The 25,359-nt window shown below is 45.0% G+C and overlaps 1 protein-coding gene across 10 annotated transcripts in view; it reads right to left on the bottom strand.

Annotated features, from left to right (window-relative positions):
* The window catches only part of CDH1 (cadherin 1), a 97,881-nt gene that overhangs the window by 37,083 nt on the left and 35,439 nt on the right, over positions 1-25,359 (bottom strand). For 8 of the 10 annotated variants that reach the window (XM_023755977.1, XM_023755982.1, XM_023755981.1 and 5 more), the window contains 6 exons: positions 12,170-12,411; positions 7,608-7,751; positions 7,330-7,485; positions 6,443-6,587; positions 4,887-5,062; positions 4,500-4,622 (listed from right to left, as the gene is read on the bottom strand). In XM_023755977.1, the coding sequence (XP_023611745.1) occupies positions 4,500-4,622; positions 4,887-5,062; positions 6,443-6,587; positions 7,330-7,485; positions 7,608-7,751; positions 12,170-12,411 (986 nt within the window). The remainder of the gene's footprint in view (positions 1-4,499; positions 4,623-4,886; positions 5,063-6,442; positions 6,588-7,329; positions 7,486-7,607; positions 7,752-12,169; positions 12,412-25,359) is intronic. The other 2 variants (XM_023755984.1, XM_023755983.1) reach the window with 2 other exon arrangements.

The raw sequence follows: 25,359 nt of genomic DNA, 5'->3' as shown, positions 1-25,359 counted from the left end.
GTACATCTACACAATGGAATACTACGCTGCCATAAAAAAGAAACTCTTACTATTTGAAACAGCATGGATGGACCTGGAGAACATTATGCTAAGTGAAATAAGCCAGTTGGAGAAAGATAAATATCACATGATCTCATTCATTTGTGGAATATAAAGAACAACAAAAACTGATGAAAAAAAAAAAAATAGAGCCCGAGAGAAAAATATTTTAGAATAGATGTAATCCTCTTAGTTGCAGGATTTTAATATTTCCTATAAGTTTTGTGATATTATACTATGTTAGTACAATTTTGGAAATATTATTATATCTAAAATCTTTTTTTTAAAAAATATATATTTTCATTGATCTCAGAGAGGGAGAGGGAGAGAGAGATAGAAACATCAATGATGAGAGAGAACCATTGATCAGCTGCCTCTTGCACGCCCTCCACTGGGGATCAAGCCCGCAATCCAGGCATGTGCCACTGACCGGAACCGAATCCGGGACCCTTTAGTCCACAGGCCAAGGCTATCCACTAAGCCAAACCAGCTTGGGCTCTAAAATCTTTTAGTTTTGGCTTGAAATATTAATGTTTATTGCATGGAAAAAAATAAAATTTGATTTATAATTTTTTTAAAAAAGGGCAAAGGACCTAAATAGACACTTTTCAAAAGAGGACATACAGAAGGCCAAGAGACATATGAAAACATGCTCAAAGTCACTAATCTGAGAGATCCAAATCAGAACAGCAATTTGGTACCATCTCACACCTGTCAGAATGGCTATCATCAACAAATCAACAAACGACAGTGCTGGTGAGGATGAGGAGAAAAAGGAACCTTCTTGTACTGCTGGTGGGAATGCGGACTGGTGCAGCCACTGTGGAAAATAATATGGAATTTTCTAAAAAAAAATTAAAAATGGAACTTCCACCCTGACCGGTTTGGCTCAGTGGATAGAGCGTCGGCTTGCGGACTGAAGGGTCCCAGGTTCAATTCCAGTCAAGGGCATGTACCTTGGTTGCGGGCACATCCCCAGGAGGGGGTGTGCAGGAGGCAGCTGATCGATGTTTCTCTCTCATCGATGTTTCTAACTCTCTATCCCTCTCCCTTCCTCTCTGTAAAAAATAAATAAAAATTAAAAAATAAAAATAAAAATAAAAATGGAACTTCCATTTGACCCAGTAATCCCACTTCTAGGAATATATCCCAAGAAAACAGAAACACCAATCAGAAAGGATATATGCACCCCTATGTTCATAGCAGCACAATTTACAATTACAATAGCTAAGATTTGGAAACAGCCTAAATGCCCATCAGCAGATGAGTGGAATAGAAAACTGTGGTACATCTACACAGTGGAATACTTTGCTGCTGTAAAAAAGAAGGAATTCTTACCATTTGCAACAGCATGGATGGAACTGGAGAGTATTATGTTAAGTGAAATAAGCCAGTCAGAATGATAAGTATCACATGACCTCACTCATTTGTGGAATATAATTAACAACATAAAATGATGAACAAAAATAGAACCAGAGACATAGAAACATCGAACAGACTGTCCAACCCAAGAGGGAAGGCGCGGGGTGAGGGAGTAAGAGATCAACCAAAGGACTTGCATGCAAGCATGAGCATAACCAATGGACTCAGACAGGAGGGGACGAGGGCATGAGCTGGGGGGTGGGAGCAGCCGGGAGAGGTCAATGGGGGGAAAAGGAGACTCGTGTAATACTTTAAAAAATAAGAATTTAAATTAAAAAAAAATTTTTTTTTAAACCATAATGAAATAATTCACAGGAGATAATGCAGGCCAAACAGGCCAACCTATCCAGTCAGCATCTCCATCTTTGTGGGGGCAGCGAGTGGTTTTAATAAGAAATTCTTTTAAAATGTATTTTTAGTGATTTCAGAGAAAAAAGGGTGAGGGAAAGAGATAGAAACATCAATGATGCCCTAACCTGTTTGGCTCAGTGGATAGAGCGTCAGCCTGCGGACTGAAAGGTCCCAGGTTCGATTCCGGTCAAGGGCGTGTACCTTAGTTGCAGGCACATCCCCAGTGGGGGGTGTGCAGGAGGCAGCTGATCGATGTTTCTCTCTCATCGATGTTTCTAACTCTCTATCCCTCTCCCTTCCTCTCTGTAAAAAAAATCAATAAAGTATATATTTTTTTAAAAAAAAAAGAAACATCAATGATGAGACAATCATTGATCAACTGCCTCTTGCATAACCCATACTTGGGATCAAGCCCACAATCAGGGCATGTGCCCTGACCAGTAATCAAACTGTGACTTTCTGGTTCTTAGGTCTATGCTCAAACACTGAGCCACACTGGTCGGGAAATAACAAAATTAACAGCCAAAACAAAACACAATGAACCCCTTTGCCAAAATAAAGAAGATGATCTCTTTTGATATTTCCTAGTGTCCAGAGTTCAAGTAATCATTATGCATGCCCGATGATAGGTTTGTGAGTTTGATGGTTTTTACAAGTATTTTAAGCCCATAATGTCACACCTAGCATACTTTTTCAGTTCTATTTCTCAATTCCAGCTTACATTCAATAATATTTTGTATTAGTTTCAGGTGTACAGCACAGTGGTTAGACAATCATATACTTTACAAATTGCACCTGTCATTTTTAAAAGAACATTATACTCCAATGATTTTATGTCAGAGCTTTTTCAACAGTGAGATATTCTAGTATTTTAATTTCCTTTTCTTTATTTTTTTTTTCCCTAAAGTTATAGGTCCCTAAAGTGGAGTTATCAGTCAAAATCAGTAAGTTTGGGGAACCGATACTAAGAACTACTTTGTGATCAATACAAATCCCTTAACTCTCACTTGATTTGATTACCAGTTAGGGCACAAGCCCTGGTTGCGAGCTCGATCGCCAGTGTGGATTCTGCAGGAGGCAGCTGATTGATGATTCTCTTTGATCATTGATGTTTCTATCTCTCTCTCCTGCTCCCTCCCTTTCTGAAATCAATATATATATATATATTATTTTTAAATCGCTTACTCGCATGGTGTAATTTTGTCTATATGATGTTCATTTGTTCTAACAGAAGCTGCTGGGATGAGAACCAAAAACACCCTTTGAGATTTATATTGAACAGTTTCCATGTACAACAATGATAACGTTATGCACACAAAGGGATATAAGAGTGTGGATGATGGAAGAGAAAAAATCTTCCAAATTGCCCAGGAGTTTTAAAGTGATTACTGGTAACATGGTCAAGGTTCCAGAGGACAATTCTGTCTCCTACTGTCTACATAGTCCCTGGTCATGGTTTGCCCAGTATGATTCAAGCCCTATATCCTGCTTTCTAAAATTTCACTCAAAATGGACAAGAAAAACATGAGAGGTGACCAAATAGCATTACATCCTTCCCAATCCTGCATACTCGTCTCTCTCTCTCTCTCTCTCTCTCTCTCTCTCTCTCTCTCTCTCACACACACACACACACACACACTCACTCACACACACACCATCTCACCCTCACATTCACCTCCTAGAGAAGCCTAGAGAAGCAGTCCTGCCTGGGTCAAGGGCAGGCTCTGGAGCCAGCTGCCTGGCTTTGAATGCTCACTATGGCACTTCCATCTCCTGGGCAGATTATTTATCGTCTCTGTCCCCCAGTTTCCTAATGTCTAAGAATGGGTTAATATTGGTACCTCCACCTCATAAGGTTCCTGGGAGGAAGAAATGAGATATCAATGCCTGGACATAGTAAGGGCTCCATAAATGACAATGATGGAGAGGATGGTTGAACTGGTTGGAAAACTCTGAGTTATGGTTTTAATGAAGTCAAGTTTGGGACTTGACCCCAGCACAGAACCAAGCACAAACCCGACTGTCAATACTGTAACCTAAGCATAAACACCACCATCTTGCACCGCCACTGCTGAGTGCACACAGAGTCTCTTGCTCCACTGAAGAGGAAGGCAAAGGCCATGTCTTGCTGACATCAGGATCACAGAATATTTTCAGAGAATGAGAATAAATGACGATGAGCACTGTGCTGGCAAAACATAACATTAACGTCTTCATGTGTAAAATTAAAGGGAACCGTGCCTAAGCATACTGGACATGGAATTCGTCCCTCAGAAAAAAGGAGACACTGGATTGAGAAAACCCACCAACAAAGAGAAAGAACTGCAAAGTCAGATATAAACTTATTCTCCCACTGCCCAAGCCCCCAATTTAGTTAGCTACAATTAACAAATAAAAATAGTGCCTGGTATAAACTCAGAAAATGTTTGCTCAAAGAATAAACAGAACCTGGTAAGACTTGCTACCAAGATGCTCAACACAAGGACATGGATTCCATAGCTGCTTTTGGCCACTTCACAACATTCTGCGAAGAGGCACGAGACAGACAACAGCCACCCCCATCTGCCTGCTGCTTCTTAGTTTAAAGTTCACTAGTCTGGGGAAAGCTTTCAAGGGCTTCACGCAGGAGCAGTTGTAAAGCGACCAAGGACCTTTCTTTGGAAACCATCAAGGAGTTGCAGAATTACCGTGGTGGGCTCAAGTTCCGGAGGCTTGATGTCAAGGACCGTGATCACAGCTTTTGCAGTTGTGCGTAAGCCGTCACCTTGAAGGTCAGCAGCTTCAACCACCAGGGTGTACTTGGGAAACTTCTGCAGAGATCGAACACACCCAAGTTAGGTACCACAGCCACATCAGCCAGCCCATAGCACAGACACAGAATATTTTATCATCTGCTTAAATAAAGGCCTAGCAGCCTGTCCCCTAGGCACAAAACCTCTGCACACATGTCTAGGTGCAAAGCTCAGACCATGACCATGTAAGTGACAACTGGCCTCAGCAGAGTTTTAAGTTGTCCATGGATTTAGCTAATGTGCATTTGCCCACAACACCCTCTGGATCTCTTCCCCCCTAACCTCACGATCCAGCCCGGTAGTGAGCACGCTGATGACTCCTGTGTCCCTGTTGATGGCGAACATTTGCAAATGAGGCTGTTTAGGCTCTTGGCTGATGATCCTGTAAGCGATGGCAGCGTTGTAGGTGTTCACTTCGTCGTCCGCGTCTGTGGCTGTGACCTGCATCACGGAGGTTCCTGGAAGCATCGAAGGAGAGGAAGACAGTCAAGCTGCACTTCAGGGTCTGGTCAGTACTGCTCAACTCAACACTGTCCAGAGCGTTAAAGGCTGGGCCCCAGGGACACACCATGTCATGGCTCTTCTGATTGCTAATTGCCAAATGTCTTACCAAAGTACTAGAGGAGGAAGGAAGACTTCCATCAGATGAGCAGTGTTCCAAGACATTTTGGGTGCGGGTGGATATGAGGGGGAGATGGGAAATAAGGATACGGTTAAACTAAGACATTTTGCATGACTCTTATACTGAGTGAATAGCCTGAAAAATAGAAAGATCCCCAAATTTCCACAATTGGCTTCTTGGCCACAGCTTCACATGAGGGAATGGGTCCTTTGAGGTTATTGCCTTCAAGTTGGGAGAAAATATTTATAACTCAAGTGACTGACAGGACTAGTTCCTAGGACACCTAAATAACTCGAAGGGTTTATAGGAAAAAGACAAATAGCCCAAAGGAATACAAGGGCAAAAGACTTGAATAGAATAAACAAGTTGTCAAGAAGAAACTCAAGCCTTTCCGGTGTGGCTCCATGGTTGTGCATCAACCCAGAAGCCAAGAAGTTGATGTTTCGATTCCTGGTTAGGGTACCTGATGGGGGCTGTAACTGGTCCCCAGTGGGGTTGCACAAGAAACAGCCAATCGATGATGTTTCTCTCTCATCAAAGTTTCTAATTCTCGATCCCTCTCCCTTTTTCTCTCTCTCAAAAAAATCAATAAAAGCATTAAAAAAAAGAAAAAGAAGAATCTTAAATGGTCAACAAACATGTAAGAATCTTAGCTGGTTAATAATTAGAGAAATGCAATTTTAAATTGCACTGAGATATCATTACACATTGACTAAAGCTAAAAATAATCTAATAATTCCAGGATATACATTGTACATGGAAGTGCAAATTGGTACAGCCACCTTGAAAAACAGTATCACCATGTAGAAAAGCAAGCAAAACTAAAAAAATTTTATCTCGGGTCAAATACACACATGGAGGAGGACAAATTAAGAAAAAAGGGGGGGGGGAGAGAATTATTACAACGGTCAGGGCAGTGTCTACCGCTATGGGAAAGAGAAAAAATGTCATAAGGAAAATTGTGTGAGGGGCTAAAACTACTAGCAAGGTTCTGCTTAGTGAGTGAATGTTATTGTTAAACTGCTCCAACTATATACACGTTTTTACAGGTTGGTAGGTATATGCATGCAGGTGCACGCACACACACACACACACACACTCACACAGAAGTTTTCAAAAAAGTTCTGTCCACAAAAAGAGCCTGACCCCAAACCCCAGCCCCAACACAATGGGGTCCAGAAAACCTAAGCATCTTCCTGGATATTTGGCTCCTTACCTGGGAGAGCACCTTCCGGGACAGACCCCTCAAAGACCGCCTGGGTGAACTCGGGCCTGTTGTCATTCTGATCTCTCACTGTGATCACAATCTCCATCGGATCCTCAACTGCATTCCCGTTGGAAGACACAGCGTGAGAGTAGAGCTGCAAGAGCCAGGTGAGGGTTACTTGGGCCCCAAGGAGAAAAGAAGTGGGAGAAGTGGCCCGACCAGAGAGTGGGCTCCACATGGTGTCCCCTCCTTCCCACTCTGAGACCCGAGGGCATGGACACCTGCAGCAGAGCCCTTTCCTCACACACATGCCGCTGCTCCAATGAGGTCAGCACACTGGCTGAGAGCATGACATGTGAAGACCTGAGGGCTGGAGAGCACACCCACCAGGTCAGAGCTCCCATTGCCCACATGACGGCTGTGGATCCAGGCCCAGGAGATAAAGGGGGAAGCCTAACACTCTGACTTCTTCCAAGCAGGGTAAAATTAGCCCTGGCCACTCCAGTCCAGTGTGTCCTCCTGATTTTTCTGCATTTGGCATCAATACATTACTTCCCAGTTGCCCTAAGCTCACTCTGCTACCAGGCCCAGATGGTTTTTGCTCTCCTACATCATCACTGGCCTCTACTTTTAGCTCCAAGAATTGGTTGATATCTTGGATCTAAACTTATGCATGACGCATAAGGACTCTCCCCGCTTTATTCCTAACAACAAAAGTAATTTAACAACCCCCATATCCAGGTTCTCCTGTCATTTCTCTTTATTAATAGGTCGAAAAGTGGCAAATTAAGCCCCTCATACATCCAGAGTCTTGAATCTAGGAATCATAATCGGTTGACCAAACAATTTGGGAAAGATGGGACCCCATCATTAATAAGCTTCTAAGAGATACTCACTGTGTACTTGGCAATTGTTTCTCTATCCAGAGGCTGCGTCACCTTGAGCCATCCTGTCTCCCTTTCAATAATAAACACATGGATGGGGGGTGCGTCAGCTCCTTGGCCAGTGATGCTGTAGAAAACCTGTGTCTCTTTGTCTCTACTAGACTTGATCTGGAGACAAAACAGACACAGAATTAGCAAGGGAGGGTCCTTACATTCGGTCTTTCTCCTTCCTCTCCTTGGTGCTTCTCTGCCAAATTCCTCCCAAAGAAATAGAGAACATCCTTCTCTACCTGGACCAGTTTCTTAGGAAACGGGCCTTTCTCATTTTCTGTGCAGCTGATGGGAGGGATAACCCAGTCTCTCTTCTGTCTTCTGAGACCATGGTGGGAGTCAGGAAATGTGAGCACTTCCGTCCGGGCTTCAGGGAGAGAGTCCTAAAAGGAAAAGAGATGAAGAACATAATGAGATAATTCTTGAGAAATAACGCCGACCAAACAGTCCAATCTACCCAGTGAGCATCTCCATCCTTATGGGGGCAGCGAGTGGTTTCAGTTAATAACAAAATTAACAGCCAAAACAAAACCCAATGAACCCCTTTGCCATAGTAACATGTTCTCTTTTGCTCTTTCTTAGTGTCCAGAGTTTAATCATTATACATGCACGATGATAGGTTTGTGGGTTCGATGTTATTTTGTAAGTATATTAAGTCTACAATGTCACACCTGTCAAGTTTTTTAAATTTTATTTTTCCATTCCAGCTTACAGTCAATATTATTTTGTACTAGAGGCCCCATGCACAAAATTCGTGCAAGAGTAGGCCTTCCTTCCCCTGGCTGCTGGCACCGGTTTCCCTCTGGCACCCACGACCCAGGCTTCCCCCGCAGCCCCAGCTTTGTTGGGAAGGTCGTTTGGAAGGACGTCTGGCCTAATTAGCATATATATATATATATATATCACATTTCACACCTGTCATTTTTAATAGAACAGTATACTCCAATGATTTTTTATCAGAGCTTTTTCAACAACTGGATATCCTGGTGTTTTAATTTCTTTTCCTTTATATTTTTCCTAGGGTTATAGGTCCCCAAGTAGAGTTATCAGCCAAAATCAGTAAGTTTTGGGAACTGGTACTTAGAACTACTTTCTGATCAATACAAATCCCTTACTCATGTGGTGTCATTATATCTCCAAGGTGTCCATTTGTTCTAACAGAAGCTACTGGGGTAAAAACCAAAACTATCCTTTGAGACTTGTATTGAACATTTTTCATGTGTGATAATGATAACATATGCACACACAGGGAAATAAGATAGTAGATGATGGAAGGAAAAAAAATCTTCCAAAGTGTCTAAGTGTTTTAAAGTGATCAGTGGTAACACGGTCAAAGTTCCAGAGGACAATCCCATCCCCCACCATCTATAAAGTCATTGGTCACTGTCTGCCCAGTGTGATTCAAGCCCTAGTTTCTGGGTTGTTGTTTTTAAATTTCACTCAAAATGCACAAGACAAACATGAGATGTGACCAAATATCACCTCAAATCCTTCCCAATTCTGCATACTTGTCACACACACACACACACACACACACTCACTCACACACACCATCTCACCCTCACATTCAGCTCCTAGAGAAGCAGTCCTGCCTGGGTCAAGGGCAGGCTCTGGAGCCAGCTGCCTGGCTTTGAATTCTCACTACGGCACTTCCATCTCCTGGGCAGATTATTTATCGTCTCTGTCCCCCAGTTTCCTAATGTCTAAGAATGGGTTAATATTGGTACCTCCACCTCATAAGGTTCCTGGGAGGAAGAAATGAGATATTAATGCCTGGACATAGTAAGGGCTCCATAAATGACAATGATGGAGAGGATGGTTGAACTGGTTGGAAAACTCTGAGTTATGGTTTTAATGAAGTCAAGTTTGGGACTTGACCCCAGCACAGAACCAAGCACAAACCCGACTGTCATTACTGTAACCTAAGCATAAACACCACCATCTTGCACCGCCATCGTGGCGAACCGGCACTGCTGAGTGCACACAGAGTCACTTGCTCCACTGAAGAGGAAGTCAAAGGCCATGCCTTGCTGACATCAGGATCACAGAATATTTTCAGAGAATGAGAATAAATGACGATGAGCACTGTGCTGGCAAAACATAACATTAACGTCTTCATGTGTAAAATTAAAGGGAACCGTGCCTAAGCATACTGGACATGGAATTCGTCCCTCAGAAAAAAGGAGACACTGGATTGAGAAAACCCACCAACAAAGAGAAAGATCTGCAAAATCAGATCTATTCTTATTTCCCCCCACCAGCTTTATTTAGGTATAGTTGACAAATTTATGTATATTTAGTGTGTACACGGTGATGTTTTAATCCTATGTAATAAAAGAGTAATATGCCAGTCAACCGAACGGCGAATGACCTGTCACTATGACATGCACTGACCACCAGGGGGTAGACACTTAATACAGGAGCTGCCCCCTGGTGGTCAGTGCCCTCCCACAGGGGGTGCGCCACTCAGCCAGAGCCGGGCTCACGGCTGGTGAGCACAGTGGTGGTGAGAGGAGCCTCTCCCGCCTCCCAGGGAGCGGGCCTAAGCTGTCAGTTGGACATTCCCCAAGGCCTCCCAGACTTCAAGAGGGCGCAGGCTGGGCTGAGGGACACGCCCCCCCACCTCCCAGTGCAGGAATTTCGTGCACTGGGCCCTCTAGTATAAATATAAGATCTATTCTTTTTTAAAAATCTGTTCTTACATGAATTAAGACAGAGGTTAAAAAAAAGAGAAAGAGGTAAGATTGTCACCCCTTCTCCTTAGTGCAGGACCACCTGGCTCCATGAGAGTCCCTTGAACTAGAGACAAAGCAAAGTGAACTCCAAACCAGCTATGGCAGAGTTGCCACCTACCACTCAATAGCCTCCTTTCATTTCTTATTCAAAAACAAGCAAACAAACAAAAAACCTCTCTCCTCTCTCTCTCTCTCTCTCTCTCTCTCTCTCTCTCTCTCTCTCTCTCTCTCTATATATATATATATATATATATATATATATATATATATATAAATTTTATATCCAGCAAGTTACCCTAGTGAAATACTGTATTTCCTATACTACGCTTGCTACTATGGGTGACCATGAGGCCAAGTTGTAGCCAATGAGATATAAGCAGAAGTGTTGCTTGAGAATTCCACAAAGGCTTCTTAAGGAGGCAGCCAGACAAGTAAGCGATGCATCTTGCTACCTCCTCCCTTTCTTCTTGTCACCTGGAATAAAGCTGTGACTGCTGGAGCTCTAGCAGCCCTCTTGGATCATGAGTTGTCCTCGAGGCTTGAAGCCATGTACTGTGGATGACAGAACAGAAAGGAAAGGAGGAACCTGGGCTCCGGATGGCTGTGGGCTCTCCATACCGGCCACAATTTACCTTTACCTTGGATTTCCTTCACTGGAAAGAGAAATACTGTATTTTGAGTAAGCCACTGTGATTTGTGTTTTTCTATAACATGTATTTGAACCTAGTCACAATCAGCAGACATGGAGGCAGAGGCAACGTTGGCAAAGGTGGGGAGGAAAGGTTGAAAAAACCAAGTTCAAAACTGTCTTTGTTCATAAGAGGCTTTCAGGCATAGCTGCCCAGCAAGAACCCACCGTGCTGAACTTACATGAATGACAGAGTCCATTGAGGACTTGAGTCAGGGACCTATGTTAATATAATTCTGCCAAGTCCCTCATTTTTCTGGCCGGTCCAATTACATCGGGATGATAAATTTCAATCTGTCAGGACTGCCAAGTCCCCTGAATCTCAGGAGTCTTTGGAGAGAAGACCAGGAGCCAGCCGGAAAGGCCTTGGCATGCAGAACCCGCTCCACACTTCCAAGGCGGTAGCAGAATGCAACTAGAATGCTCCCCAGAGAGACTGTTTCGGTAGGAAGTGCCATGGGAGCACTTTAGAAACTGGCAAAGGCATTTGGCTTTGGCTAACAATTCCCAGAAACATTCTTGCCAAGGACCTGGACAGGCATACGTCCTTCCATTCATGGCTGGTCCACCAATGTTTGTCCACTGAATAGTTACTGGCCTCCTGGTATGTGCCAGACGGAGGGCCAGGCACTGCCATATAACAGGGAAGGATCTTGTGTAGATTACAATCCAATGAGGCAAAGGCTTCCCACCGACTCTTCCCTTTCTTTGCCAAGACCCTCTCCACTAGCAACACAAAGAGCAAATGATGAGAGTATTGACCTCTTACTCATTCTTCCTCCAGGAAAGGAGTGATAAGGACAGTTCACAATTACTGAGTACTTATTATATGCCGAGCGTGCTTCTAGCATTTCATGTGCATTAACCCATGCAGTCATTATTGTCTCCATTTTACAGATAAGGACATTCAAGCACTAACAGATTAAATAACACACCCCTCCCGAATTTACTCAGGTAGTTAATTCAATCCCAGATAGAGTCCATGCCCTTATCCACACTATTCTACTCAACCTGCAGAAATAAAGATAATGGCATCTTGCCACCATTCCACCTAATCCCTCTCTACCCAAAAGCAAAAAAAAAAAAAAATCCCCAACAAAAGTTAGTTCAGTTCGACCGATGGTTCTCAACTGGGGACTATTTTGTTCCCCAGGGGACACTGGCAGTGTCTGGAGACACTTTGGTTGTCACAGTTTTGGGGGTGCAATTAGCAACTAATGGGTGAAGACATGGGATGCTGATAGACAGCACGCAGTGCACGGGACGCAGCACAACAAAAGATTACCCGGCCCCAAATCTGCATGGTGCCAAGTAGCGAACCCCACCTTAGGAAGCAGATTAAAATAATAGTGAACGTTTAAGAAACACTGCAACATACATGGTGGTGGTGGTGGTGGTGGTGGTGGCGCTGGCGGTGCTTGCGCACTGCTGCCTTCAGCGTCACTTTGGTGGAGAGCTTCTTGTGGGCGGAGTCCCAGGCGTGAACACGGAAACTCATTGCTGGATTATGTAGCTGTAAAGGCCGTTGGACCATCAGCACCCCATCCGTGCCCACTCTGAATCTGGTGTCATCAGAAACATAGACGGTCCTTGGTTGGCCGGTGCATCCCTCAAAACTCACTGCAGGGCATAAATAACAGCGATTAAGAAACGGGGCCGATTTAAAAACAAGCGCGTTCCTTCTCTAAAAAGCAAACTGGACTCGCCGACCAAAAGCCTAAGGCACACAAATTAAGCACAAGCAAAACAAACCATCATCTGGTGACAGGACCGCAAAGACAGAGCAGGTGATAGCATCATCCTGCTCTTCACAGTTAGAGGGAGACTGTTTCCTGTGATCTGCTTTTTTTCTCATCTCCTTGTAAAGCGAAACAAGTAACCTGTCTAGCAAGTAACTTCTGCTTTTCGATAACAATGAAAAGGGGCTTCTCCTTTTCAGATACTCTCCACAATATGAAAACAGCCCCCTAAAATAATGGAAACAGAACATCTATTGAAGTCAAAAGCTAGAGAGCATGGTACAGTCAGATACTGTGGATAGACCACAGAAATCATAGCAACTCCCTACTAAGGTTGTTTTAAGATACACAGAACAGTGTCTGGCACAGAAACACTATATAAAATTTAAATACTATACTTAATTTTTTTATTTTTTTAAAAATACATTTTATTGATTTTTTACAGAGAGGAAGGGAGAGAGATAGAGAGTTAGAAACATGGATGAGAGAGAACCATCGATCAGCTGCCTCCTGCACATCTCCTACGGGGGATGTGCCCACAACCCAGGTACATGCCCTTGACTGGAATCGAACCTGGGACCTTCCAGTCCGCAGGCGGACGCTCTATCCACTGAGCCAAACCGGTTTCGGCTATACTTAATTTTTTTAAATTAAAAAATTAAAAATATATATATAGCTTTGGTTAATAATTTATCCAACCCCTGTGAGTATCCCACAAAAGACACTGAGAACAGCAGGTATTTACTGAGTGCTGATCGTATGCTTATTATCTGAGACACTGAGAGGCCATTCCTGCTGGCAGGAGGCAGAGGGGAAACTGCTGACTGTCGGCTGGGGAGTCATAGGACTCTTCGACCTGATCGTCCAGGAGGAAAGTCAAATGCAAAAGGCAGAGGACAACTTGGGTGAGGGAACTTATGACCAACTGCTTAAAGATGAAACTAGTTTTTTAAAAATGTAGTTGCCCTGGCTGGGTGGCTCCGTTGATTGGAGCATCATCCCATACACCAAAAAGGGTTGTGGATTCAATTCCCAGTCAAGGTACATACCTCGGTTTCAGGTTAGATTGCCGGTTAGGGTACATCCGGGAGGCAACCGATCGATGTTTTTTCTCTCATATCAATGTTTCTCTCTCCCTCTCAAATCAATAAACATATCCTCAGGTGAGAATTTTTTTAATTATTTAAAAACTTTAGTTATGAAGGTATTAATGCTCAAAAGTGGAGGAGCTGTGGAGAAAAGTATCTACACTAAACCTCAGAGTTCCAAGGGACTCATTCATCAGATCCCCACCAACTGTGAACACGACAGACAAGACACCCGCTCTCATTGAGCTTATCTATTGTGGAGGAGATGGACAAATACCAAAACCAAAAATCGCAGATAGTGATCAATGCCAGTGGCTATAAAGGAATTAAAGAGGGTACTACAAGAATGACAGCCGGGCAGGGAGGTTTGGGAAAAGCATAACTTATATTGGGTGGTGAGGGCAGACCTCTCAGCTGAGGCCTAAAGGAACCAGATTTCTATCATCCCTGGATTCTAGCTACGGGGCAAAATCATCCTTTAAAAAATAGCTAAGGCCCCAACCAAAGAGTTCTTGCAGAAAACACGGCTCAAGAGCCTTCCAGGCAGAGGGAACCGTAGATAAAACAGTTCATTCTGGGAAACTCAAGCTGGCCTGTTTTCCTCCCATTCAGATAATTGCCCCTCATTCCTCCACTGGAATTTCTATTGTGTCTAAGTGACCTTTTATTAAATTCCTGCGTGTGTGCCCATTTTACACAACTAGACACCTCTCCATTCATGAGGACCAGGTCTCTGCCAGAAAGCCCTAAAGCCACCGTGACGCCTGAGCTGCAGTTTTCACTTCTTCCACCAGGGGCCACCCTTGCAAATGTTTTTGGAGCCAACAGCCCCACCCTTGTCGGAGAAAGTAAAACCACGTTTGGGGGTGGGAAGGTAAGTACCACGAATACCCCCCATTTTGAAGATGAAGAAACGGAGGCTCAGAGAGGTTAAGAAATTTACCTGACATCCTATAACTACTTTACAGTGGAGCTGGGACTACCCCTCAACATGATGTCTCATGGTTGGCACTCCCTCACCCTGGAGAGAACTTTTTCCTTGGGGCCTTAGCTATTTATAAAGGATGATTTTTGCCCCATAGCTAGAATCCAGGGATGACAGGAATCTGAGGCCAACTCATGCAGTAGTTGGGAGTCTACTACCTGGCAAATAAGGCTGTAATCAATGACAGGAAGGGCAGAGGGGGGACGGCGACATGAAGAAAGGGCTGGTCTGATTCTTGGCTGGGTTATAAACCCAAGTTCTGCCATGTTCTTGCTGAGCGAGTGGCCTCAGCAAACAAAATGCTCAACCTCCCTGCGCCTCGGTTTTTCCCACTGGAACACGAAGAATACCACCACTGACCAAGCCTACTACCTCTTCAGGGTTTTGTGAAGATGAGCCATGCCAGTGAATGTGCATCACATTTTGAAAGCAAAAGGACAATGCAAGTCAAAGGAGATTTGTATTTCTTTGCATACAAGCTAGAAGACAAGTATTTGCTAAATGGACAGATGAACCCTAAAATAACAACAGAAGCCAAGAAGAAAAACAAAGTCTTTTTTTTAAATAGTTTTTTTTAAGATATTTTACTGATTTTTAGAGAAAAGGGAAGGAAGAAGGAGAGAAACATGGATGTGAGAGGAAAACATCAATTGGCTGCCGCCTGCACACCCCCTGCCAGGGATCAAGCCCACAGCCTGGGGATCGAACCAGCAACCTTTTGGTGCACGGGGTAACGCCCAACCAACTGAGCAGCACCAGCAAGGGCAAAAATGCAAAGTCTTTCAAAGGATGGGCAGACACCTCCCTGTAAGTCTAAAACAGAAATTCCTTTTTAAACTAGCAAAACAAGATATTTTTCAAATAACCCTCCCCCAGTTCCCTGCAACAGAAATACGGGGGCAACTGGACTGTGTGGGGGCTTGTCACATCACCAGGGAACAAGGCTGCCTTGGTTTATCACACTGCATTCCTTCAGCCAGCCAGCTCCAGTCTGGGTAGCGAAAGTTGGGACAAGCATGATTGGACTTGCCAAGGGTGGCGGCCTGAAAAAATGAAAATGGCTTTGCACATAACTTGATGCAAGGCGTTCAACCTGCTTTGGGGCGTCTCATCTTAATGGTGACGAAGCCTCACCCTTAGGGAAGTGACAGAAGAAGTGTGGCCACCAGGCAGCCCCAACCTGAATTTCTAGGTGCTCATTAAGGGTCATTACCTTTCCTGGCAACCTGATCCTCTAGGCTGATAAGCCAGAAATTATAGGACAGACCAGGGGGATCTCCAGATCTGGGAAAGCTCTGGGAAGCTTACTTCAAACCTGGCCAGGGCTGGCCAGTGACGAGGAGCCACAGTGAGCGTAAGGCCAGCATGGGGGAGAGAAGAATGGCAAACTGTTGGAACGAGAGGATGAGTACATGGGAATTGGACATAAGTGAACATTTTCACAATAAAAAAGTTAAACGGAAATAAAGCCAGCAAGGAACTAACTATTCTTTTAAGCCAGGATCTCTTCTTCCTTTCTTAAACCGGTCATTTGGTCACTTGGTCTAAAAAACAAATCCCAGTGACAAGAGCCAAGAACCCAATTTTAATGGGAAAATCTTTTCACCACCATAACGTTATCATCACCATCAAAAACTACAACCTCAACTAATCAATTCTACTACATTTAAGCAATTTTTAAACATTTTTAATATATTTTGATTGATTTCAGAGAGGAAGGGAGAGGGAGAGATAGAGACATCAATGATTAGAGAGAATCATTGATTGGCTGCCTCCTGCATGCCCCCTACTGGGGATCGAGTCTGCAACGTAGGCCTGTGCCCTGACCAGGAATCAAACTGTGATCCCTGGCTCATAGGTCAATGCTCAACCACTGAGCCACACCAGCCAGGCAACTTTTAAATATTTTTAACATGTATAAAACATTGTGTCCAGCTCTATTCTAAGCACTTTACTAATATTTATCCCAGAACTCTATGAAGTTGGCACTATCAATGTTGCCTTTTCAAGATGGGAAAATTGAGGCAGCTAGTTAAGTAGTAGAGGTAGGATTGGAACCCAGACAGCCTGGGAGATCATGACCCTAACCTAGTGATGGCGAACCTTTTGAGCTCGGCGTGTCAGCATTTTGAAAAACCCTGACTTAACTCTGGTGCCGTGTCACATATAGAAATTTTTTGATATTTGCAACCATAGTAAAACAAAGGCTTATATTTTTGATATTTATTTTATATATTTAAATGCCATTTAACAAAGAAAAATCAACCAAAAAAATGAGTTCGCGTGTCACCTCTGACACGCGTGTCATAGGTTCGCCATCACTGCCCTAACCACAATAGGAATATTTAAGAAAAAGACAGCCGAAACCGGTTTGGCTCAGTGGATAGAGCATCGGCCTGCGGACTGAAAGGTCCCAGGTTCGATTCCGGTCAAGGGCATGTACCTGGGTTGCGGGCACATCCCCAGTAGGAGATGTGCAGGAGGCAGCTGATCGATGTTTCTCTCTCATCGATGTTTCTAACTTTCTCTCTCTCTCCCTTCCTCTCTGTAAGAAATCAATAAAAAAAAAATTAAAAAAAAAAAAAAAAAAAAAAAAAAAAAAAAAAGAAAAAGACATTCCAGGTCAGTATGGAATTCTATACACCAGGTGGTTAACAATAATCTGGGTGGAGACAGAAAGGGGGAAGACTAGAAAAAGTGTGGCAGCAGGAGGGGTAGGAGGCAGTTTTCTTTTCGTTAAATATATTTTCCTTGTACATCTTTATATTATATTAGAGGCCTGGTGCCTGGATTTGTGCCTGACCTGCGCCCTCTCGCAATCCAGGACCCCTCAGGGGACGTTGGAGAGCCGGCCAAGGACCCCACCAGTACACAATCGGGGCCAGGGAGGGACTGCAGGAGGGACTGCAGGAGGGCTCCAGGGCGTGTCCAGCCCATCTTGCCCAGTCCCGATCAGCTGGACCCCAGCAGCAAGCTAACCTACTGGTCAGAGCATCTGCCCCCTGGTGGTCAGTGCACATCATAGCGACTGGTCGAATGGTCAAACAAACGGTCGGACACTTAGCATATTAGGCTTTTATTATATAGGATTGCATGTCACAATTACAATGAATTACTTTTTAAAACAACAAAAATAAAAGTGACTTTTCTTGATTTGTATTGATTTCAGAGAGGAAGAGAGCGGTAGAAATATCAATGATGAAAGGGAATCATTGATTGGCTGCCTCCTGCACACCCTACACTGGGGATCGAGCCCACAACCCAGGCATGTGCCCTGACCAGGAATCGAGCCGTGATCCCTTGGGGTTCATAGATCAACACTCAACCACTGAGCCATCCCAGCTGGACAAAATGACTTTAACACATTGTGATTTTGTGTGTTATTCATCCTGCAAGTCTCATTTTCTAGCTCATTTGGCGGAAGTAGCAGCTTTCACCAGAAGGCCCTGGAAGAGATGAGTGAAGTTCCAGTGCACATTAAACTCGTGACCAGCACTGGGGCAGCCTCTGGGCGCTCAGCAGCATTCTTCGCTTACAATTGCCATCCTGCCACAGAGCAGTCCAGCTTCAAGGATTCTTCTCCCACCCCCGCCCAGCCCCGTAGCTGGAATGTGAGTGGGTAGGAACAAGACAGTCTGAAAAGCGTTTACATATTTCCAGGAGATGTTGAGATTCAAGGACAGGGCCTGCTGTCAACGCCAGCTAACTGTAGTTGAGTTTTTTGGTAACTATAACTCAAGACTGGGATACCCCAGTCACTTAGAAGCAACTATTTGAAAGCAGCGTCTTCCCCACACCACACACAAAGGCGTGCATTATGGATTGTTTCCCTCTCATCAGAACGCATTTGCCACAGCTAACACCAAAGAAGAGGGCATTTAGCTTTCATTCAAGGACCATTTGAACTTGAGCGCTCAGCCTCAGGAAGAGAAAGTCACACACACAACTCGAGGGCTAGATCAGAGAGCCTCTGAGGCTCCTGGGGGTCACACGGCCATTGTATACCCCCAAACTGAAGGCTTCGGTTTCTAACTTAGAGAAGATGAAAGACAAGAAGTATAGCCCGGCCACGGTGGCTCAGTAGTTGGGTATCGACCTATAAACCAGGAGGTCACGGTTCGATTCCCTGTCAGGGTATATGCCGTGCTCAATCGTGCAGGAGGCAGCCAATCAATGATTCTCTCTCATCACTGATGTTTCTATCTCTCTTTCTCCCTCTCCCCTCCTCTCTGAAATCAATAAAGATATATTTTTTATTTTATCTTTTTTAAAAGATATTTTTATTGATTTCAGAGAGGAAGGGAGAGAGGGGACAGAGGGATAGAAACATCAATGATGAGAGAGAATCATTGATCGGCTGCCTCCCGCACGCCCCTTACTGGGGATCGAGCCCGCAACTCAGGCATGTGCCCTTGACCGGAATCGAACCGGGACCCTTCAGTCTGCAGACAGACGCTCTATCCACTGAGTCAAACCAGCCAGGGCAAGATATATTTTTTAAAAAGACAAGACGTTTAACCTGATGAATGAAAAGAATCCTGGGAAGACAGACAGACACAGATCACTTAGCTAGGCAAGAGTTTGTTTTTGCTGGTTAGGAACGGTGTTTCAAACTCCAAGCACAAAGCCACAATTCCCCATAGCTACCACTGCCTATACAATTCCTTTATAGGTTCCGTTTTCTTTGATGGCTCCGAGTGATTCTGGATCATTTTCCTTTGATGGTGTCCATGAAATTACTAACCTTTATGGGTTCACTGAACACTCATGCCCAGCAGAAAATGTCGTTTTTATGTTTAAAAAGTGGGAGGGAAAGCCTCCAGCGTGTCCACTCTCGGGGATGCCGAGGGGTCAAGTTGCACCAGGAAGACTACCCTCTTAGCCCCAATAAGTCTCACATTATAGGTGTCCATTTGCTACTGAGAACCATGAACACAACGCCAGCCGACAGCCTTCCTGGACACAGGTGGCCTGGGCGGTCCTGCTCATAAATGAGGAAACTGAGGCTCCGAGAAGTTGGCACTGAGACCTGGCCAGGCCACACGGCCATCAAGTGGCAGAGCCTGTGGTCCGCCGCCACTATCGGGACTTAACCACAGGCAGCCTCTTCGTATCGATGAGCCATTTTGCAAAATAATTACTACTTGAATGGACCCCGGAGGTTAGTTCACACAAAAGAATAGGACAGGTGGAGAGTAGCTGGAATGTAACAGCAAAGTTTCCAGCCTCCATCTTCCCCCTACACACACACACACACACACACTCTCTCTCTCTCTCTCTCTCTCTCTCTTTCTCTCTCTCCTTGAACGAAGGCTGCTGTGCCTTGGAAATCCAGTTCCAGGCCTCAGAAAACATTAAGTCAGGACAGTGACAGTCAGAAGCCACGTGAAGGATAAAGTTTTGAAGGTCAGATTCAAGAATGTTCTCCTTGCCCAGCCGGTATGACTCAGCAGTTGAGCATTGACCTATAAACCAGGAGGGCACAGTTCAATTCCAGGTCTTGCAGGAGGCAGCCAATCAATGATTCTCTCTCATCACTGACGTCTCTCTCTCTCTCTCCCACTTCCCTCCTCTCTGAAATCAATAAAAAAAAAAAAAATTTTTTTAAAGAATGTCCTCCTTTAAGTCACCATGTTACATTAGCTAAAATAAATCAGAATTCCTCTCGTGAGCGACCTTAAACTCCAAACATTTTTCTGGGAAAGATAAGCAGCTTGGACCATCACGTTGCACAAGCATAACTCGAGCTGTGTGTCCACAAAGCCCGGGTGATGGGCTCCAGGGGTGTCGTCGCCCGGGGTACCCATACCTGCTCAGATCTCCCTTGTTGACAGGGGACCCCAGAGATGGGAAGTTTACTCTCATGAAGCTCAGTGAGGTCTCTCTCCCAGCCTCCCAACATGTCTTTGCCCAGAACACATTTTCATTAAGTGGTCTCTGTCTTCACTTGCACCCAAATAACAGATGTCGACAATGAACGCTGCCTGGGTAGGAAGCAAGGAGCAAAGTCCCCTTCGCTTCTGTTTCCATCAAAACAGACTGAGGTGGAGGGCAGGGCAGGGTGTCAGTGCAGAGAGAAAACAGTGAGCAGTGAGGTCACAGGTGAAGGAAAAATTAGCCCAGTCCCCTGGGAAGGGGCGCCCACAAGGACAAAGGGCTGATCCATCACCCTTGTTCTCCCCGCCGGGTCCCTGGGACAGTGTGTTTTTGCTCCCCAGTCATGGTTCTGCTCAGGCTAATGCCGTTTCTGTTCTTGAACAGCAAACACTGTGATGCTGATCAGAATCAGCCCAGTAAAAAAATGCCATAAATGGCACTTGTGGAAGTGGTTAAACGCCAGCGCAAACACTTGTATAGTTTTACATCTGTGTAAATGCAGGTCAAACCAATTTGGGTTCAAATCCCAGCTGTGCTTTTTATGTGCTGCTGTCAGCAAGTTATGTTGACCTCCCTTGAGCGTCAGTTTCCCCGTTCTCCTCACCTCCTTTAAGGGGTTGCATCAAGGACTGTGTCCTCAACAAAATATTGCCTGAGCCCTTACTCTCTGCCTGGCATCATCCTAAGGCCTGGGACATACAGCAAAACAAAGCAATGGCCCTGCCAGTGGGGATGAGACGATTAACAAACTAATAGGTGTCAGGAATGAAAAGTGTTAATAGAGAAAAAGAAGCAGGTGAGGGGGATCCAAAGTTTTATGCAGCAGCTGGAGTGGAGGGGACAGTTTACTTTAGGCCCCGGTTGGTGTGGCTCAGTTGGGTGAGAGCACTGTCCTGTGCACCCAAGGGTCGCCGGTTCAATTCACAGTCAGGGCACATACCCAAGTTTCGGGTTCCATCCTTGGTTGGAGTGTGTAGGGGAGGCAACAATCGATGTTTCTCTCTCTCTCTCACCCTCTCTGTCTAGACTCTATGAAAAACATGTCCTCCTATGAGGATTTAAAAGTAATAATAATAATAATAGTATGGCCGAAACCGGTTTGGCTCAGTGGATAGAGCGTCGGCCTGCGGACTGAAAGGTCCCGGGTTCGATTCCGGTCAAGGGCATGTACTTGGGTTGCGGGCACATCCCCAGTAGGAGATGTGCAGGAGGCAGCTGGTTGATGTTTCTCTCTCATCGATGTTTCTAACTCTCTATCTCTCTCCCTTCCTCTCTGTAAAAAATCAATAAAATATATTTAAAAAATAATAATAATAATAGTATGTCCCAGCTTCTGGCGGCATGCTAATGAGGGAGGGAGGGAGCCTTGTGACAACCAGGAGGACATTCAAGGGGCGGGGGCCCTATTCTAGTACTGAAGACCCCGGTGTGAACACAGCAGGGTTGCATGTCCTGATCCCTGACCTCCTGGGGCTGACATTCTAGTGAAATGGAAGTCCTGTTAGCACGGGGGCCCCCACACAGGCCTGTGAGTGGTGAAGGCTCTGGCTCCTGCTGTCTGGATGGACCCAGCCTCCATTCCCTTTGCCCTGGTTCAGATCAAGGCCAGAAAAGAACTGTTTTAAGTCGTTTTCATCCCAGGCCTGTCCTGGGCAGTTCAGAGATGGGCCAGCACCCGCTGGTAAGACCTCACCTGGTTTGATCTCAATATCCTGCCTGGATGGGGCTCTGGTGGCTCAGCTGGGGCTGCTTCCCTGCTCAAGTCTGAGACCAAGGGCTTGGCTTTCATTCTCCAAGGTGAACACTAACTGCCAACACCTCTCACGAACAAGAGGCCCTAGCTGGCTTGGCTCAGTGGATAGAGCGTCGGCCTGTGGACTGAAGGGTCCTGGGTTCAATTCGGTCAAGGGCACATGCCTGGGTTGTGGGCTTGATTCCCAGTAGGGGGCGTGCAGGAGGCAGCTGATCAATGATTCTCTCTCATCATTGATGTTTCTCTCTCTCTCTCCCTTCCTCTCTGAAATCAATAAAAATCTATAATAATAAAAGCATAATATGCAAATCAACCAAAGGAACAGAGGAACGACTGTCCAGACGCCCTTCCAGACAAAGGCGCCGTGGCTGCGAGGGCCTACTCTTGCACGAATTCCGTGCATCGGGCCTCTAGCATATTAAATTTTTTAGAAAAAGGGAAGAGGGGGAAGCAATGGCACTCCACTCCAGCAGGGAGCTGGCATCCGGCCTGCGGCAGAGGTAGGGGGGATTTCTTCCCTGTCACAGCAAGGAAAACTTGTTTGGTTTCGTCAAAAACAACAAAGAGAATGGAGAGGCTCTCTGGCTTCCTCACTAAATTGGGGGTTTATTGTCCCAGCTACTGGCTGCATGTTAAATACACAAACACCCAACCTGCCTGCCTAAAAACAGAGGCGGTAATTGATCATTCCCATGGCCTGCAACCCAGGAAACATTCCTGTGGCAGGTTGGGCAACTCCAGGAACTGTTTGCTTATTGATTAGAAAGGAGAGGCTCCCTCATACACCACAACATCTGTCCACTTTTCCTTTCTGCTGCATTCCCCCAGGCCAGAGGGGGCCCCACGTTCTGAAATTCCAACTCCTGCTGACCCCTCCGAGGAGAGACAGCTGATGGGCCTGGGGTGGGGGACCGGGTCCTAGGCCAGTGATGGCGAACCTATGACACATGTGCCAGAGGTGACACGCGAACTCATTTTTTTGGTTGATTTTTCCTTGTTAAATGGCATTTAAATATATAAAATAAATATCAAAAATATAAGTCTTTGTTTTACTATGGTTGCAAATATCAAAAAATTTCTATATGTGACACAGCACCAGAGTTAAGTTAGGGTTTTTCAAAATGCTGACACGCCGAGCTCAAAAGGTTCGCCATCACTGTCCTAGGCCCTAAGGGAGGGCTCTTAGTCGGCCACTTATGAAATAAAGCTCCGTGACCAATATACCTGCAACATCATTTCCAATCCAGGGTCTAATGTGCCCTGTACAGACTCTTCTGGGATGCTTTTAAAAAAATACCCAGGCCTGGCCCTAGCCGGCATTGCTCAGTGGTTAGAGCATCGGCCTGTGCAGTAAAGGGTCATGGGTTCCATTCCCGGTCAAGGGCAGTACCTGAATTGTGGGTTTACTCCCCGCCCCCAGTTGGGGCTTGTGCAGGACGCAATCAGTCGATGGACTCTCACCTCAATGTTTCTCTCCCCACTCCTTCCCTCCCTTCCACTCTTTCTGACAAGCAATGGAAAAAAATATCGTCTGGTGAGGATTAACAAAACAACAGCTCCCAAGTACATACAGCATTGAGTGGCTTGAGGTGGGATTCAAACCCAGGTCTCCAGACTTACAGTGTTGTTGTTTTTGTGGGGGAGAAAGAGGGGTTGACAGAGTACATTTATTGAAGCTGGGGTCAGTGAGACAAGGAAGGGCTTAGGATAGAAGAAGTAACAGGAGAGCCTAGACGGGGCTGCTTTAACTCACAGGGAAGTCAGAGAAAAGGGGATGTTGGAGAGAGGTTTGCGGGTTGGCCCAGGATGAACTGCCACTGTCCATTGCAAGTCTCGTGGGGACCCTAAGAGTTTAGGAGATGCGCGCCTGAGAGGGAGAAAAGGTGTGGGCATGCTCCCGGGAGGGAGAGAGCTCCCCAAAACCTACAGCCCTACCCCCTTAACAGTTTTGAGGCCTCCTTCTTCCCCACCTGATACCCCGTGACTTCCCTTCCTTTTACTCTGGGCTGCTGGACGATAACATGATGGTAGAAACACACATACCTCACATTCCTCAGTCCCTTGTTACTCAGGGTGCTATTTTTCCCTCAAATCTTAAGTTTTGTTTTTGTTTTTAATTTCAACCTTGTGTTAAGAGGGGGAAAGTGACAAAACATAGATGACATAGTAACATTATTCCAAATAGCCAAAAAGTGAAAACAACCCAAATGTTCATCAACTGATGAACGGGTAAAAAGCGGCATATCCATCCCATAGAATATTATGCATTCGGCAGCAAGAAGAAATGAAGTACTGACACATGCCACAGCGTGCATGAACCTCGTAAACATTATGTTAAAAGAAGCCAGTCACAAAAGACCGTGTATTGAGTGGTTAACTTATATGAAATGTCCAGAATAGGCAAATTCTACAGATGAAAAATAAATTAGTGGTTGCCTAGCTCTGGGGGTTGGGGGAGGGGGCAGCCAAGGGGTGGCAGCTAAAGGATGAGGGACTTCTTTTTGGGATAATGAAAATGTTCTCCAATTGTTTGTGGCTGCGCAGCTCTGTGGATATACTGAAGAGCCATTGAATACTACAGTTTAAAAGGATTTAATGTATGATGTGTAAATTATCTCAATAAAGCTGTTACCCACCCCCCCAAAAAGGAAACACACACACACACACACACACACACACACACACACACAGACAAATCAAAAGCACTCATGGTCTCCCTGACCAGTATGGCTCAGTTGATTGAGCATCATGTCATGTACCAAAGGTCAGGGCGCATGCCTGGGTTTCAGACTTAATCCCTCTCCCTTCTTCTCTCTCTCTAAAATCAACAAAAACATATTTAAAAAGATAAAAAAGCACTATGGTCCCATCCAAGCAGAGAAGCCACTGTTAATGCTTGTTGTGTGTCCTATGTGTGCTTCAGACTCTGGTGTATGACCCTTTCCTGATTCACTTACTTCCCCTGTCCTGGATCCATAATATCCTACTTTTCTAAAATTAGGGCATGAGTACCACCATATTTTTAAGGGCCTTCTTCCTCAACTTTCTTCTTTTCCCTCCACCTGTCCATTAAACAACAAAAATCAACCTAGATAGTTATTAGGAAGGATAACATATGGTATGGCT

Source organism: Myotis lucifugus, unplaced genomic scaffold (genome assembly GCF_000147115.1).
Source record: "Myotis lucifugus unplaced genomic scaffold, Myoluc2.0 scaffold_88, whole genome shotgun sequence".
NCBI lineage: Eukaryota > Metazoa > Chordata > Mammalia > Chiroptera > Vespertilionidae > Myotis > Myotis lucifugus.
This window is presented reverse-complemented; position numbering and strand designations above follow the sequence as displayed.